This window comes from Parasteatoda tepidariorum, chromosome 9 (assembly GCF_043381705.1).
Source record: "Parasteatoda tepidariorum isolate YZ-2023 chromosome 9, CAS_Ptep_4.0, whole genome shotgun sequence".
NCBI classification, from domain to species: Eukaryota; Metazoa; Arthropoda; class Arachnida; order Araneae; family Theridiidae; genus Parasteatoda; species Parasteatoda tepidariorum.
In genome coordinates this window covers 54,163,221-54,182,816 of record NC_092212.1, presented here as the reverse complement: position 1 = coordinate 54,182,816, position 19,596 = coordinate 54,163,221, and the positions used below count along the sequence as shown (strand labels likewise).

At 26.4% G+C, this 19,596-nt stretch overlaps 1 protein-coding gene across 1 annotated transcript in view; it reads left to right on the top strand.

The window, feature by feature from the left end:
• Window positions 1-19,596, top strand: part of LOC107455693 (midasin) — a 248,404-nt gene that overhangs the window by 11,066 nt on the left and 217,742 nt on the right. Inside the window, exons 7-17 of the mRNA XM_043040480.2 lie at window positions 660-869; window positions 2,444-2,679; window positions 4,012-4,126; window positions 4,354-4,499; window positions 5,110-5,287; window positions 7,075-7,181; window positions 8,000-8,151; window positions 9,972-10,032; window positions 11,747-11,861; window positions 14,477-14,561; window positions 18,083-18,201. Coding sequence (XP_042896414.1) covers window positions 660-869; window positions 2,444-2,679; window positions 4,012-4,126; window positions 4,354-4,499; window positions 5,110-5,287; window positions 7,075-7,181; window positions 8,000-8,151; window positions 9,972-10,032; window positions 11,747-11,861; window positions 14,477-14,561; window positions 18,083-18,201 — 1,524 coding nt within the window. The remainder of the gene's footprint in view (window positions 1-659; window positions 870-2,443; window positions 2,680-4,011; window positions 4,127-4,353; window positions 4,500-5,109; window positions 5,288-7,074; window positions 7,182-7,999; window positions 8,152-9,971; window positions 10,033-11,746; window positions 11,862-14,476; window positions 14,562-18,082; window positions 18,202-19,596) is intronic.

Genomic DNA, 19,596 nt, shown 5'->3' with positions numbered 1-19,596 from the left:
ACCTTTTTCTGTGAATAAGCATGTAACTCCTTTTTAGATATTTTCATTATATAGTGTGAAATGGTGTGGATAGTCTGACATGTGTCCTATTATCATTCCTTTATCATTGTCTGATTAATAACTATAATATTATCATTTCACAATAACTTTGAAATAAGATATTTTGTTAAAACGTGTTTACAAAAATTTTTCTTTTATCATTTAACTAATAAAAGTTATAGTTTTTTTTCTTCTAAAGACTAATTATTCAGATAAATCAGAATAAATTTTTTTGATACCTGGTACTAAAGTAATTCTGTATTTCATTTTATTAGGTTTACTCGAATTTTGCTTTTGATTATTTATTAAGTTTGTTGAAATTAATTTAAGAAAATTTGATTGTCAAAAAAGTCTATGTTGATGTATTCCTTTCAGATGATTTGTATTAATATTAGTTATAAATTAAATTTTTTGTGATAATCATTAATTTTATTATGTTTTTTGTCTTTTTGACTATCTAATAAAAATATTTTTTTGAAGGTAAGATTCAATAATAATAGGCATAGTAAAATTGTTCTTTGAGACGTAAAAGATATCAGTTTTTTTTCTTTATAAATATTGTTCTTTCAAGTTTTTTGTTTGTTTGGTTTGATTAAAGTGTATCTTTCTTCCCTTCATAGCTAACAGGGGAAAGAATTGTTATTGTCCCCAGTGTTCGTCAGACTCTGCATTCCCTTGCTTTAGCAGTTGCTGCATCAGAGCCTGTCTTGTTACAAGGCCCTGTTGGTTGTGGTAAAACTTTAGTTATCGATTATTTAGCAAAGGAAACTGGACGCATAAGATTCGAAAATTACTTTAAAGTGCAATTAGGTGATCATATGGATAGTAAGGTGAGCAAAACTTATTACTTTCTCAATATCACCGCATGTATTGGTCGAAAAACCATACAACTTCTCCATGTTTCCATTTTCAATTTATTAGATGTTTTTGCTCACAAAATCTAGTATTTGATACTACAAATAAGAAAATCATAAAAATTGCATTTTATAGGTAAAATATAATATGGATTTTCATTGAAATTTACCTGATATATCTAGAAAAGTCAGGTAATTTGTTTCTGAAATTAAGTAGAAAGCTTGCTTAATATGAAAAAAATTTGATTTAAATATTTTTTTGTTCATTGCCATTTAAGTTTTAAATGCACCATTTACTCCAAAACATGTGCTTTCATCTTCTGAGGTTATTTACTACACGACAAAGCTGAAATCATATCTGGCATGACCAGGTTATTTTATGATAGTACAAAATATCAAGGGATCTGAATTTGGTTTTAAAAGATCTTATTTGAGTTAAAATTAATTTAATACTACTTTTGTGTAATTTATGGTTGATAATATTTAAAAGCAATCTAATTAGATCAATTTTAACATAATTGCAATTATTTCAGGTTTGTTTAATAATGAACAAGTTATATGCTTGCTAATGAACATAAATTTTATGTTGCATTATTGGTTCAAGGGCAATTCCTTAATACAAAGGACAACATAGCAAATTGATAAACATTTAATAGCATCCTTCTATTAGCAAATTTCTTAACTTTTTATTAACTATTTTAATTATGAAATCAAAAATGTTAATATTTAAGTTTTTGTAATAATAATGAAAAAAATTTATTAACAGTTTTAATATAGTTTGTATTTGTAACATCTGTCACAAGCCCTTTTTTTCTATTTGCCATTTTCTATATGTCATTTTAGTTCTGCTTTCATATTTCCTGTCAATTTGAAGTTTTTATTAAGTATATTTTAAATAAATAATCACATTATTCCTTGTAGAAGAAGGAGAATTTCAAAATAAAAATTTAATATCTTACTCCATTTCCTTTCTGTGTAACTTCTCTCATATTTTATATTTCTATTTTAAATAAAACATTTATAGTTATTATCCCTTTTTTCTATTTGCTTAATAATATTAGGCTATTAAAAAACATCCCATATAATTTCTATGGAGAATTTGTAAATATTCTCCATAGAAATTATATGGGATCTTTTAAACTTATATTAATCAATAAAAGTTTAAAAGAAAGAAAACTTATCAAAATGTAAAGTCAGTCACCATGGAATTGCCCAATGTATGATATATAACTTATATGTAACCTTCAGCAATTTTTTTCTTCCTTTTTGAAATGAACCCTGTAAAGTTTACTATATTTAAAAAAATACTTTACATTAATAATATCTATCTATTTTTTTTTAATAATTTAGAATTTTTAAATTTTGAAGGAGTGGCCACTCTCAAAAATGCTACCATTGGCAAATGACTGGTAACAAAATTTCTTTTTTCTGCCCTATACTTGCCAGTAGTTTTAGCATACTTAGTCAACAGTCTACTGTTTAAACTTACAACTTTCTTTTAATTTAATGAATACATTTTTAAATTAACAATTTTTCTACTTGTTGAATAGACTCTGTTAGGTACACATTGCTGCACTGATGTGCCTGGTGAGTTTCTGTGGAAACCTGGCATACTTGTCAAAGCTATGAGTGAAGGTCATTGGTTATTGTTAGAAGATGTTGATAGTGCACCTATGGATGTTGTGTCTTTGTTGGTTCCTGTGTTGCAGTCTAGATCCATTTTATTGCCAGGTCACGCTGCTCCTCTTCAGGCTGCTCCTGGTTTTCAACTCTTTGCAACTCAACGGTAAGTTAAATTGAAATTTCCTGATTTTTGCCATCAATCCACTTGTCAGGTACCAGTTTTCCAATCTCGCTATGAGTAATCAGAAGTACAATAACACAGAAATCTATACAGTTTGCGTGTACAAAATTCAAAATAGTGTAATTTTAAGTGTACATACTTCTTAATTCTAAATATATGCATACATATATATATATATATATATAATTAAAATATAATGTATGTAATATACATGAATATTAAAATTATGCATGAATTTATTATTAAATAAAATAGCAACTATTATATGAAAATACTAAATAAAAAATGAGCTGCACTGAAACTTTTTAAAACAATAAAATTTAATTGATTACTTAGAATCAATGTTTTAGTTTTTGGCTGAATTAGAACTGGCTTTATTGCCTTTTTATCAACCTGTATTGGAACTATTGGAAATTTTTGCTCATAGTGTTTCAGATTTAAGTATATATTACAGATATGAGTAGTGTGACATTGAAACTTTATATTTGCTTTAAAATAATAAAATTTAATTGATTTTATTTGAGATGTCCTTTTGTTTTTTATGGAGAGAAAGGTAAATTTCAAAAAAGCTTAAGAGGGTGGAAAGATGAGATTTATTTGCTTTTTTTTCTTATTTCTATAAAATAGTTTTTGTTTTTAAAATTTTCTAAGGAGTAAAAAAAAAATTTGCTGATTAGTTACGAACAGCAAAATTTCATAACTTTTGGTAGTTATGAAATCGTAATAGTTTGCTTCTCTACTCATTGTTAAAATTATAGGATTTGCTTTATTAATTTATAATTATAGGCTCTAATCAATTCCCTAGTGTTATTTTGTAAAATAATTCATTCATATGATAACTTATAAATGATGATGTAAATACAAACAATGTATATTTTAACATCATAAAAGAAGGGGACTAACAATTTTCTATAATCTATTAATTTTTAAATTTAGACTGCTTTATAAGATTTTGTTGAACTGGAGTTTTATTTCCAAAATCTAAAACCTTTTTTATGATTATAAAAATATCAAATAAAAGTGTCATGATAAAAAAAAAAAAAATCTGTAGCGGAGACATAAGAGAACATTTTACGCTGTAAAGTTGTATTCAAGAGTATGAATTATTGTTTTATTTTAAAATTAACAAAAACATCTTGTTGACTTGAAATTTATTATTTTCAAATCAATTGTTTCAGTGTATTCATCATGAGTGTATGATTTTTATTTTAAGTAAAAAATATTGTTTCGATAATGATAATATAAAAAAAACCCTTTTGATTACATTTTTGTTTTTATTTAGAAAATCAAATGTTAACATGCATTTATTTATAGTCTTTTTCGTGGACAAGAAGGTTCATATTCAGAGTTCAGAAATAATGCTGCCCTTTTAAGTAAACAGTGGAGAAAGATAATTATGGATCCATTAACTAAAACCGAAATAGGATCTGTAAGTAAATTTTCTGCTACTTTTTTTCACAATTCATTTATTTCATAAAAGTTTTAATTTGATGCAATATATTTCATTAAATTTTTAAAAAAAATTTTGTACATTGTCTTGTATATCTAAAAGAATGTTATTTATCTTGTATATGATTTTCACTGAATAATCTTGATCTAGATATTTATGTTTAGCGTGAATATAATGTGTCTAACTTACTTAACTTATAATTTTAGGTTATACTTTCAAAATGGTCTAAGTATGAGCCTATAATGGGGCGTATACTCGAAGTATATTCAATATTTTCCTCAGATGTGAAAGAATCTTTTGAAGTAGAGCATCAAGCACACAATTTGCACCATGGCAGACTAACATCAATGAGGTGATAACAATTTTCTTATTTATCACTTAAGAACTAATTATGATTTTTTTCATTGAGCTGTAAACATTGAAATGAAATCAACAGACAGATTAAAGTTGTGATTAGTATTAAATTTTTTAAATATCCTTGATGAAAACATTTGTGACAAAATCTGGGTGTCTGGTAGAGTCTTTCATATTGATAATTTGTTGCTAACAAAATAAAACAAAAATTTTACTGGACTAAACATTTGACAACAAAATTTATTTTTCTAAGATATTGTTTACATGTTAGCAATTAATAAAAATGACATTCTTATGTGCATTTACTGGACTATACACTGGACAACCAAATTTATTTTTATAAGGTATCGTTTACATGTTAGTAATTAATAAAAATGACATTCTTTCTGCTTGCACTTGCTGGGCTAAACGTTTGACAACCCCATTTATTTTTCTAAGATATTGTTTACATGTTAGTAATTAATGAAAATGATATTTTTATCGTATGCATTGTTTAATACATAAGAATTGATATACTATATATTTAAAATATTGCCTTATTTCTTTATTATGATTTTAGTTATGAATATTTATATGAATTTATGTTTATTTATTTATTTTTTTTGCAGGGATTTATTTAAATTTTGTGATAGAATTGCCAAAGATTTTGATGCATCAAGTAATGAAATGGCTTTGAGGTGTTTTCAAGATGCTTTGGATTGCTTTTGTGATAATATACCTAATATTGAAACAAAAATTGAGCTTGCCAAATCAGTTTCTGTGAAATTTAACTTGCCCAAAGAAAAGGTGAGCATTAAAATTCAAAGAAATAAAAGTATATTAAGCAATTTAGACATTTTCAATACATATATCTACTCAATCAAATTTGATTAATATGAGCCTGAATTTAACCTGGGAATTTTTTATAGATGATAGTTTAATTATTGTTGAAAAACTTGTATTAAAATATATTGTTACAAGAATAATGAATTTAGCATGAAATATTTCAGAAACTTTGTAAAATTATTTTGTTGAAGATGTCAGAAATAATGTCATTTCTTAAACAGAATTTCAAAGCGTGCTTTTTGTTTATAAATTATATGAAGTGTAGAGTGGTAATTGCAATGACTAACAAAAAACATTGCTATGCAAACCATTAAATAAATTTTTTGTTGCTCTTGTAAGATGCAAAATCTGGTATTGACGGAAAAAAAATCATCATTCACATCTAAAGATGACGCAGAGTTTGCTAAAAATCTTAATCGCAATTTTTTTCAGGAATCAATTGGTACCTGTATTTTTTCTGAATAATATATTTTGCCTAGTTTTCTGTTGCAGGTTGAAAATTAATTAAGGAAAGACACAAATTTTAATCACATAAAAAATATAATATATATATTCCAATAAATTATTTCTCTTCAGTTTAAATTAAAAGCAATAAAAAGTAAGCTATTTCTAAACATTTTGAGTTCATTTTTGAACATTATAGCTTTTATTGTGATAATTTTACTTGACTCGTTAACTTTAAACCCTATATTCTTATTATGAACATATTTAACTGATTATATATATAGCTGAACTGTGCTCTAGTGTATTTTTTATAATTGCATATCCTTTTCATTGTTTATTCAGTATAATGTTATTAGAAAGAGAAAGTAATTTTATTTTCTTTATTTACAAACATATTTATTAATTTCATAAAAATAATGGAAATATTAAAAAAAGTAATGGATAATTCATTAGATATAAATTTAATCGCAGGCTTTGAAAATAATAACTGTTATAAAAAGACATTCTAACTCATGTAACTTTTCCACTGCACCCTATGGCTTTTCTGAATACAATTTGGGAACTACTGATATAAAAAACCGTAAAATCTAAAAAATTAATGTAAATACTACATCTTTTAATTCCACAATAAACCACGTTTTATAACACTTCACAAAATGATTAAATAAAATTTTCAAATTAGAAAAGTGTGGTTGATAAATTTATTGAATTCTTTGTAAAACGAAAAAAAAAAAAAAAACATGCTAAGGTTATTAATGTGGGCTGGAGACTCCCATTTTCCGAAGAGAGTGCAATTAATACTTAGTAAAAATAATCTGTATTTCACCATAGATTGTGCCTAGGACCATCCAGGATAAGAAAAGTTGGTTCTGCTTTTTAGAGAATTCAAAATGTTAACATTTATTGAGCATTAACATCAAAAGGAATAGTGGTTTAGATCATTTCCTGGAGACTTTTTCTGCCCATTGATTCATTGTCTATGAGAAACTGTTTGTTTTGAAACCATGTGCGGTGTTTAACACCTGTTTTTGAGTGATTTTTTATTAATTGAAAAAAAAAAAATCTGATCACCATATTGGAACATGTAGTTCAGTTCACTGGGTGTTAAAACAACATCAGGTGTATGGAATAACTAACAGGACTTAATGTATTGGTTGGTAGTTGGGGGGTCGTATTGAAAAGAGCGTGAACTGGATCTATACATATATATTCATTATAAGGCAATATTAAACTATTTTAACCATTAAAGGATTATTCTTATGAATTATTATACCTAAAAATATTAATAAATATTTTTTCTTCAGGCAGGATTTTTCTATCAGTGCTATAGACCAGCTTTAGAAAATGGTGATAATGTAATAATTGGAAGAGCGAAAATGCTAAAGAAAACGAAACAGATTTCGTTTACAAGGTAATAAACTTGTAAATATGCAGGTGCAGTCATTATTTTAGAATTAATTCACATTATAAATCTATTGAAATTGTTTATCCTTGTAACTTGGAGTTAAGAATTGTGTGATGTATTTGTTTCAGCGTTTTAGTTAATAACTTCCTGAAAGAAATCTAAAATTCGAAACTCTTCTTTCAGGAAGTTACATTTGAATTTCTTCTATAGTTTTAAAATAGAAGGACACAAATAAAAATAACAAACAAGTTGTAAAAATAACATTGGCATTAATTAATATTTCTTAATGTGAAGGGAAATATTAATTGTTACAGACATGTAAAAAAGTTGCACTCTCAAAAATTGTTTACTAACTTGATTGTTTTATTTAATGAGTTTTAATAAGTGCTAACTTAAGTTTTTTTTATCCTAAAGGAACAGAATCTCGTTTACCTAACAATCTAAAGATGTTATCATAGATATATCTAAAGCACTGCTTTTTAAGAGGAAAAATAGCACTTTGAAACAATAATTATTACCAACAGAATAACCCTAATGTTTTCTAACTTAACAAAAAAGTAACATTTAATATTCTTATGATAAAAATTAAACCTCAATTTTAAGTTTTTCCTTTCTTTTATCCTTTTTTTTCTCTTAAAAATCAAAGTTTGTATTAATTTTTCCTTTAATTTTTGGTATTTTTTATATCTTAAATGTGCTTAAATAAAACTTTAAATCATAGGTTAATATTTATGATAAAAATTAATAGCAAAATAGCTCTTTCGTTTTGAATGACATGAAAAATTCATGTTAAATGACCTAAGTGTTTGCACTTTATTTTCAAGGAGTGTGAAAAGTACATTTGCTAATACTCGTCAAGCATCATGTTTGCTAGAAAAAGTTGCAGTCTCTATTATCAATGAAGAACCTGTACTCTTAGTAGGGGAAACAGGAACAGGGAAAACTTCAGTTGTACAACATTTATCAGAATCTATAAGTAAGTGAAAAAAAATAGGCATGTTTTCTCTTTATAAATTATACTTGGAATTAATGTTTCGAAGTGTACATTTGTAGAGTGGTCATTCTGAGGTAATGGTACATTTTTGTAAGTGTTTTTAAATAAGTGTAATTTATTATTAATTTTCTTAATTTGTATTTAAATATTAATCTGGGCTGTATAAAATCAAAACTTTCTGCTCGTGCGCAAAGCACAGATGCCAACTGAATGGCACCCATCAGTGTAACATTGTTGGTGATAAAAAGTTTCAAAACGAAGATTTACCGTAAGGTAATTTCTATTCCTCCTTTTAACCCTTCCCCACATGGTGAAAAGTGCCAACAAGAAGTGACAGTTTTTATTTTTAATCAAGGTTTTGGGTTACATGGTTGCTTGTTCGTTAAACTTACGACGTGTGTGTGGTCATGGGTGAAAATATGAAAAATATTTTTTTCTTAAATGTGTTGTAATTTTGTGTTACAGTGTTTTCACTACAGCGCGAGAAAGCGAGAATATCGCATATTTTTTTCTTTTCTCGGCACTAAAAAATTATTACCGCGAGAGATTCGCGCATTCTATAAATCAATTTCAAAATTCGCGAATTTCTCGCATTTTGGAAAAAGCTTTGAATTACGCCATTTAGAATAAAATCCGTTTCACTTTTCTTGCTGAATCTTTCATTATTTTCAACATCTGGTCTGTTATCTAGGAACTCTACCTTAGGAATGGAAATAATACTGAACATACTTACATACACTGTTGGCATACACTGTTATACATGATAGGAATAAAAAAAGAACACCATGTGAATGTAAGAGAATTGTTTTCAAGTTATGGCTCTGAAATTGAAATAACGAGAGCTGTTATGGGCTACAAGAAGAAAAAAGTGATTCTCGGCATCTATGAAATGCAAGACGTGCTTTAGATACACTCGCAAACGTCATTCGATTACTGGACTTTCAATCATTGAGAAATCTCTTTAGAGTTTTATTTTTCTGTTATTGCTCTACTCTGTTTGTATAATTGTTAGTCTTTTATTTTCTCACATTTCTAATGTTTAGAAATAAATCAAAATTATAAAATTATAGTTTGTTTGAAATTAGTTTTTGTAACTAGTTATTTATTTTTTTAAACTTGTTTCATAGAAGTTAAATTCCTTGCAGAAGTAATGCTAAGTTGACAATTTTCTCAGCAAGCTTTTTTACTTGTTTATACTTGCCTATGATGAATATTAAAACTATCTTGAATTTTAAAATATGCTTATTAACTAATGAATTTTAAATTATCTGTAATAAAATATAACATTGCCTATCTACGTTTAAAATTAATTAATTTTCATTTGAATGCTACATCACTTGTATTTTGCAACAATAAGGTTAATTTTTTTAAGTAACAAATTTACTATCAATATTCATTCCTGTCGTTTTTTGGGGGGCGAAAATGGTGAAATAGCAGCTATTGTAAAAAATGTGACGCAATTGACAAAATACGACGTAAAATTGCTGAGCATGATACCGTGTTTAATACTGGAACTATAAAAAAACTGATCTCATGAACTTATTAGTGTGTGATGATGTCATTTTGTGATGGTTAGCAATTCATTATAGTTTTAAATGTTGTCTTATTTTTAGACAAATAATATGATTTATTGTAATTAAAATTCATATTCTTTTGAAACATGAAATGCTAGCAATCTTGCCTTGAATATTATCAATATGTAAGAATTTTAGCAAGAGTTTATCATTTTAAAGATTATTAAAATAAAAAACATGTATATCAAAATTAATTGATCTATTGATTTATTTTAATTTATATTTCAGATCAAAAGTTGACTGTTATTAACATGAGTCAACAAAGTGATTCCATTGATCTGCTTGGAGGGTAAGACACATTGTTTTAAAGTTATAGCTATTTTTTTAGATGATTAATTGAACTTTGTTTTAAAATATTATTAAAATTCCATTAAATTTTTAATTTAAAAAAATCTTGCTAATGTAAAAATTAAATATTATTTTTTTTATTGGCTACGCACTTTAAAAATAATAATAATCAAATTGCTAGGGTAATTAAATTAAGAAAATTAAATTTAGGTAATTGTTTAACAATATTTTCTTGCTATTGCCTCTTTAGATTAAGGGAACAAATTTAAATTTTTTTTTTATAGTGAAATATTTTAATCTATTATTAAATTTTTCTTTTTCAAGAAAATAAACATTCTTAAGAAATATTTTAAAGTTTAATTAATTTTGAAAGAAATATGTATTTTTGTTTAATAATTTATTAAGGATTTTTTGAAAGCTGCTATCTTCTGTGCAATAGTGCCGCAATATAATCCGTGTAATAAGATGAGGTTATGCAAACAATAATGCATGACAAAATTTCTAATAAAATTCTTATTTGCTATCCTCATTGAAAAAAGAAACAATTAGAGTCCATGGAAACAAACTGAGCAAATACTGCCTAGAGAACTTTCCAGATTATTTATTGTTGTTGATGTGTGTGAGTTGTGAGGCAAAAGTTGTACACAAGCAACAGAAGTGCAGTAAAATACTATACAAAATACTACTAATGCACTTTGTCTTAGTAACTGTCTCTGAATTCTCCAATATACTTAAAGTAAATGCATTTCCATTACAATGAAAAAGGGGAAAAAATGATGAATGCGTTTGATGTTATTGTAGATTACATTACAATTTAGTAACATGTCACATGATTACCACAAAGAAGTAAACTCTAATACATATTTAAGGCAATCCTCTGATGGCACAGTCTATTATGATGTCACTCACACTGCCGGTGGTCATGAATTCGATCCAGGCAGTTGGCAGAATAGCGGTCATGTATATGCTACAACATGCACATCAAGACTGCTGCTGAGAATCCTCTCGTTGGTTGTGAATGTTTGGAGAGAGGGGTACCAGTTTTAGTATTGTCCGCATTGTATGACCAGGATCAAAACTAAGTGGCATCCGTACGATGACCATTAAAAGATAGAGCACAAAAAATGAGACTTAGCTGTGGTTGGGTAATGTGTATACTGAGTGCAGTTTGGTTTCTGTAGTCAATTCATAGATTGTTATAAATCTTGAAGGGCTGTAAAAAAAACCAATATAATTTGAAGCAAACTTTTATTTAAATCAACTTTATTAAGACAAATATGCTTTTTATTCTTTCTTTGAATAATCTCTATTATAATTATTATTGAGTTGTTAATTAATGTTGTAACAGACTATCAAAAATAATAAATAAAATTCAGTGAAGTTGATTAGTTGTGGTTAAAGTTGTCCAACTTAAACACTTTATATTGCTCAATACTTATTCACCTTCCAATTCCCTGATATCGTTTCTCTAACTCAAATGTTATGATTTGGAATCAAAGGCAATACATAAGTTGATTCTGATTTATTTTGCTGTTCTTGATGTTAAAATTTTTAACCTGTAAGTTATTATTTTCTTAGTACATACTAAAATTTTAAAATTTGTTTTCGTAGCATCATTTTTTGAAAAAAGTTTATAATTAATTATTTTATGTTCATTGTTTTTNTTTTTTTTTTTTTTTTTTTTTTTTTTTTTTTTTTTTTTTTTTTTAACATAGATATAAACCCATGGATATTAGTTTTGCCATCCAGCCTATCAAACAGGAGTTTGAAGAACTATTTCAATTTTGTATGAATAAGGATCGTAATGATAAATTTATAAAACATATATCAGTGAGTACTAAATGTTGAATTATTTTTTGTAACCTGAATAAATGAAATAATTACTTTAATTTTAATGGGAATGAGATCTGTATAAAAAATAAATAAAAACCATTAGGTAGTTAAGCTTTTGTAAGTTTTTATGGAACTTCAATTTTAATATTTGTTGCATATTTTTTTAAAACTATATTCCTGCTTTAAATTTCCATGCAGAAATTTAAGTACCTTTTTCTAAAAATGTTGTATGTAGTTTTTAAGTATCGTGAATATGAAACTAAGACTATATAAATTTGAGTTTAACATTTAGTTATGTAATAACTTGCATATTCATAACTTTTTTTTTGTTTAGCTATATGTTTATTGTACGGTAGACAGCTGTAATATGGTATCTTAAAAACATTTTCTGTTTCTGGATGTTTTCACAGAAAAAAAAGCTGAGTTTATATATACAGTAGGGAACCGATTATCCGGAACGATCGGGACCATCGCTATTCCCGATGACTGATTTTTCCGGATTTCTGAATCGCTACAAAAAGCCGTTTTTTTTATTGTTAAAGTCAACTAAAAAAATTTTTTTGGAAATAATCTTAAAAAGAAGAAAAAACGATGAAGTAATACACTAATGATTATTTCCAAAATGATGGTNGCTTGGTTTACAAGGTAAACATCTTTCAAAAAAGAAAGAAAAATCCTAAAATCTTATGAGGAAAAAAAAGTTTTTTTTTTAAAAAATGGCAGGAAACTTTATCATATTTCGTTCCGGATTTTTGGTTTTCCGGTTTTCTGATTTCCGGATAACGGGTTCTGTACTGTATATAGATATATGTGTGTTTGTGTGTGTATTTAAGTAACTGCACTTGATCTTTTAAATAATTAGATTCATATTTCTTTTGATGTCATGAAATATCATGTTTGATTTATGTATCTTGTTATAATTTTATGGATATGCGCCACACGAAATTTTACTATATGAATGATTGTGGACTAAACACATCTCTTACATATATCTAAATATGAGTAAATAATTAAACAATAACAAATTATCAAAATAATTATTAAATTTACAATTATTAAAAAGCAATCTTATTTTGCACAAAATAACCATTAAAAACAATCACATCAGCTCTTTTAATTTTAATTTAATATGAATTACCTAAATATTAATAAAAATGATTACAGCTAAAAACATCCAAGATAATTCTAAAAAAAAAAATTTGTTTTGCACGTAATTACACACATCACAGAATCATCACATTTCTAAGTACTAATTTTCAATATCTAAAACTGAAATGAATCAAATGATTAAACAGCTCAAAATCCTTTGAATGAATTTTATTTAGTAACTAAATTATGTTTTGTTTTGCGCAATATTTGTACCATAAAGTAATGATAAACTTATTTTACCTATTATAACTAGTTTATAATATCCAATTTTTGAATAAATCAAGTGATTAAACAATTTAAAATTATTAAAGTGAACTTTAAATATTGATTAAGTATAAACGATATTTCTTTAAATCTGTTAAGATAATAAAAACAGAAAAAAAAGTAGTCTTACCAATCCAGTTCAAGCATTTTCCCTTTCTCTCATATATCCATGTGAAGATCATGTTGCATTATTAGTCCAATATCTTGTGTTCCGAAATTGTATATTTCCGTAAATAAAACTATGTTACTCTTACATTCTTAAAGTCCGTTTTTCATCTGTGTTGTTAATTCTTTTGTACATATTTCTAAAATATAAATATGGATCATCACAAAAGATATAATTTTATCTGCTCAATGGGTTGATATGAAATTTAGGCAAATCTGTTTAATAAAATAAAATTTTCAACTTCAAAAAGAAAGAAAAGGATATTAATAATAATAATAAAGGAAACATATAGCTGCCCATATCAGTATTTAGGATTTAAAATTATAGACGATGCTGTTAAGGCATTTTCATCATCTTAAAGTAAGTAAGAAAATTTTTTTCTTAAATAAATTTTAGTACATTCTTAACATTAAATTTAGTGGTTAATTAATTTTTCTTATTGTAATTAAGCAGATCATTCATTACATTTATGTATTATATTTTTACAAATTTAATTGTTAAACTAGTAAATATTTATAGAAACAAAAATGTTTTTTAGAAAGCTTGCTAAATATTTTTTAGAAATAATTAACAATGAAATTAAAGAGCTCATTTTTATTTAGTTTAAGAAAACCCTTTTTAAAATGATAATGATGATTCTTTTTAATTTAAAACCATCTTATGTTATTTTAAAATTAAAAATTCATATCATAAAATTAAAAATTCATATATTTTCAAGAAAATTTGCAAATCTCTTCTAATGGAGCTATAATTTTTGTGTTCAAAGTGTTTGAACGTCACATTAACTTGACAAAACAAATGACAACAAAATTAAGATTTTTTCACTTTTAATAAGATTTTAAATTTGTTTTTAATTTTAACTCTCATTTTTCTTTTAGACTGCTTAGAATATTGTTTCAATTTTATATGTGCAATGACCCATTGTTAATTTTCTTATAAAGTTATAAGTCTTACAAAGTTATAGTCTCTTATGAAGTTAAAAGCACATTTGACTACATGTTTGACCATTAATTTATTTTTTTATATTTTTCAGTCTCAGTACAACAGAAAATCATACAAGATCTTACTTGATCTCATGTCACATGCAATGGATCAAGTTATAAAGTTCTTGCTTTCAAGTAAAGTATCTAATTTTTTTTTTTTTTTTAAATGGTGACATTTGATAATGTTTTAGTAATAATGCTTTGCATACCATTTCTTTCTGGTTATGCCATATTTTATTATAAAAATTCTTCTGTTACAGGAAAGTGTTAATTATCCGAACAAGTTAGAACTGAAAATGATCTAGTTAATAAAAAGTGAACAATTTTAAAAATTTGTTAAGTTGCTAATTTTTTTTACAAAACTGGTATAAAGTTATTAATAAAAGAACACCTAAAAATTTTTTAAATTAACGTATACCTTACAATACATATTTTCAAAATTCATTGTGGTAGAGAAAATAAATTCTTAATTTTAATTGTCTTCTGCTTAATAGAATACTTTTTTTTTACCGTCATGACAAATAGTCATGACTGGATTAAAAGATTGATAGAAGCAGTCATTGTAACAGATTTAGCATTTCTCAGGGTGCACCACATGGAGGTTTGTTGCCTAATGCGCATTCTTTAAGACTTCTCATTTTCCTGACAAAGGAAACGAAGCTGTGAATCTTAAAGGAATGATTTTATTTTCATTGACTTTTGCATCTTTACAAAGTCTTCATCCAAAAAGATTGTAATAAGTCGATCTCAATCTGTGGTGAGATGAAATATAAATTGCATTTCTTTTCGTCTACAACAACCAAGTAATGCTAGAGAAGGTAAATTTAAATGAAAATTCATATTTCGGGTTAAGATCAAGTTATCTAGAGGAAAAAGATGAAAAATTAGATTAAAGACGTTTTGTATCCATTGACTGACTAGAAAATATGAATTGAAAAGTATTTCTATTCAGATAAAAAAAAAGTGATTAACATCAGTTATCACGATTTAAATATGTAAATAACAGAAAATACTTTTGTATGAAGTCAAATAGTTAAGAATAATGTTATTTTTATGATCTACGCTTTTTAGCATGTCACCTTTTTAGTGCAATTCTTCCTATGATAACTGCTACAGGAAGTCTCGTTTATTGTTACATGCATGTAATATTATTTTAATGTCCATCAGAACGTCTGAATAAAACCTTTCATTTCAATATAATCGCTTAAATTTTGTTTAATTTTTTTATTCCGAGAAAATCCCTTCATGATCTGATGTTAGATATTCTTTCGCTTTTCAAAACTAATATTTTTCGATTGACAGAAAACTATTCGCACCACTATTTTTTTTTGTTTTTTTTTTGTACCTCTTGAATTTTCTTTGAATGAAATAAGAATGACATGACCCCCTATTCTTAACCTAAGAGGTCCTAACAGAAATCAATGCTCAAAAGAATTGTGAAATATTGATTACTTACCATAAACTTGAATTTGAAGTGGATATTGCTCTGTAGAAATTGCTGTTTTCTGCATAATCATAACTTTCCAAAATTTATTTTCAAAGTTTTATTGCATTTATCAATCATAATTTTCTTGTTTGAAAACTGCATTCACTCTTTTTGTAAAATCTTGTAAGAGGTGGTATATTTTAGAATTAAAAGACTTATTGTTAATATTCTTGATTTTAATTTTGCTCTGTTTTCTGGACGATGTAATTTAGCAAAAATGGCTGCTTCTAAAATTAAAAATTAGAAAGGAAGTGGATAGAAGAATAACATCCAAATCACAAAATGCTGGAGTTATTCAAGGTCACTAAAAAAATATCTTTACACTAATTAAAAATCACTGATTAAACACTAATTTGATTTTACACTAATTAAAAAACATTATGTAATTATCGGGTTGTTGGGAAAGTAATTTCGTTTTTCCAACAGAAGATTTAATTGTATTTTTTCGAACCCAACTTCACACTTAAGCCGCATTATCATTGTATGTTTTGAGAGCTGATATATCAAGACTTGTGTGTGAAAAAGTTCAATTAATTCAACTCAGTAGTTTTTGGTTAGTGCACTTTTAAATATGGAAAGCAAATTAGCAGCATTTCCGTCGTATTTTTCTTTTGTAGTATAGAAAAGGTAAAAATGCTGTTCATGTCAGAAAGAAATTAACCAATGTGTATGGAAAAGATGTGTTGACAGTATGCAAGTGCCAGAACTAGTTTGCAAAGTTTCAATCCGGCAATTTTGATGTCGATGATGCACCACGTTTTGGAAGGCTGGTTGAAGCTGATAGAAACGCGATAAAGGCATTAGTTGATGCAAATCGGCGAATGACAACACTCGAGATTGGTGAGAGGTTAAATTTATCGAATTCAACTGTTTATGACCACTTGAAAGGCCTGGGTTTAACCTTGAAGCTCGATATATGGGTTCCCCATGTTCTCACGGAGAGAAATTTGTATATTCGCATTGGCACCTGTGATTCGCTTCTCAAGCGTCGCGAAAATGATCCATTTTTGAAGCGCATCATTACTGGAGGAGAAAAATGGGTTGTTTATAACATTGTTAAACGCAAGAGATCATGGAGGGGGAAAAATGAACCAGCTCAAAGGATTTCAAAAGCCAATATCCATAAAAAAAAGGTGATGCTGTCTGTTTGGTGGGATTTTAAAGGAATATTTTTTTTTTTTTTAGCTTTTACCGTATAGCACAACAGTTAATTCGAAAGTCTACTGTTGTCAGCTTGACAAACTGAATGATGCACTTCAACAGAAAAGGTATAGTGTTCCACCAAGATAATACGAGACCTCATACAAGTTTGGTCACTTGCTAAAAGCTTTTACAACTTGAATGGGATACATTGCCACTCCCACCATATTCTCCAGATCTGTCGCCTTCGAATTATTATTTGTTCTTGTAACTGTTGACCTTAAACCTGTAAAGGTTTTTTGAACTGTAAAACCTTTACTTCAAATGAAGAGGTGAAAAATCACCTGGATCAGTTTTCTGCCAGCAAAGACCAAAATTTTATGAGCGTGGAATCATGCTACTGCCAGAGAGATATGAAAAGGTGTTGGACCAGAATGGCCAATATATAATTTAATAAAATATTTATTCATTATACGAAAAATGTCTTTCATTTTCCCTCAAAAAACGAAATTACTTTCCGAACAACCCAGTATAAAGGTAGATGAGAGTGTTCAAATTTCATGACATCTTTCTCGTAAAGCAAAATTCTAAAATCTAAAAAACACATTAAATGACTGGCTAAAGTTTATCTGCAATATTAAAAGATGTCATTGTACTTTTAACCTTTAATACTTCTACTTATTGGATATTAAAAAATTATAAATTAAACAGTTTCTTAATTCTATTTAAAGTGTAGCTGGTTTTTCCAAAATAAGTCCAATTTTTATGAAATATTGGTAAATATTTGCACTAATATTTTGTAATCACGATGTAGGAACCAAACATGTTTTAGTCAAATTTTGTTTTGACCACATGGGTCATTATATCGACCGTCGTCTCTATAGATGTATACTGTAAAACCTTAATATAATAAAAAATGTAACTAACAATAAACTTTATTAAATGAAATTATATTATATTAGTTTTTAAATAGTCACACATAAAGTATTCAATATTTACAATATAAATATAATTAATTTATATTTTCCAGAAAATACTGCAAAGCACTTAGAGCTGGTTGGACGTTGGAGAAAATTTGGAGAAAAAGTTCAATGCTTAAAAAAGCACAAGTTTGATTCTACTGCTCCAATTGCATTTAAATTTATTGAAGTAAACAATATTATTATATGCATTTGCTTTTAATTTACTATTAATTAGTTTCATAAGAGATGCTGGTTATTATACTTGTATTAATTTTCATATCAAGTGTTTTCATAATATAACAATCATCGTAGTCTGAAATCAGTTCTGGCCTCAATATTTGGCATTTCTAATTTTCAATATGTATTATATAACCGGTGACGTCTTTGGCTGATTGATTAATTAATTTTATGAGACCTAAATCACTTCTTTGAGTACTTCATGTTCTTAATTATAAAATTTGCATCACTTGATAATCAGTTTTAGTTAAATTTATTAACTTAGTTCTCACTTTTTACATTTTTGTTGTACCCAGTAAATACTTATGTGAAGAATATGTTGATAATTATTAACTAGATTCTCAAATTTTTTTTAAATTTAATTATTTGTGAAAAAGATAAAGTTTAAACAATTTTCTCACAGCATTGTAAAGTGGTTGGAAACAATGCACATTCGTTTATAAAGAGCACTTTTGATTTTGAAACATTTCAATTGGATTGATAATGTTGTTTTACTGCAATAGTGTATTAATTAATCAAAATTACTATACCAAACATGAAAAAAAAATTTTAAAAATTAAAAAAAAAAAATTTGAAAGTCTAAAATATTTCTACCTGGTTTTTAATCTTAATTGGAGAAATTGCAACTTAAAATTTTTTCTATAAAAATTGCATGATTAATGTAAATTAAATCATGCAATTTTTATAGAAAGAATGTTAGGCATAATTTTGTCATAGGATGATCATTATTATTCGCAAAAGAATCTTGTAAAAAACAACTCATTCATTATAGTTGTGTTCTAACATAATTTATTTAATGACATGGTGCTATATGCCTGTTAAATATATATTAATTGAAAAATAGTGTAAAAGAAGAAAAAAATTTAAATGGAAGCATGGGAAGGTTCGAATGTTATGGATTATAACCTTGAGTTTTCACATTGTCTGTTATTTAGCATTTCATTTATTTCTTTCACTGAGCAATTTTAGAAGAATATATAAACTTAAAGTTCAATGTAAATTGCAGATATTTTATATGAGCTATAAGCTTCTAATTTTCTTTAATAATTATGTTGTTTGTGTATACAAATTGTGATACGATGCAACCTTAAGAGAACACTATAACATGGAAAAAACTTTTCATGAGAAATTCTATTTTACCTATTTCAGTAATTTTAAATTTTTTTTGTTTGCTTAATTTTCTACTTATCTTTATCAATTCAGTATGATAAAAAAATATTAATTTTACAAATGCCTTTGTATAGCATAACATTTAAAAATAAATTTTATTTTAATATGGATAATATGATTAATATATATTTTTTTAAATATTATTAAGGTTTTTAAAACTAATTTGAAAATGAAA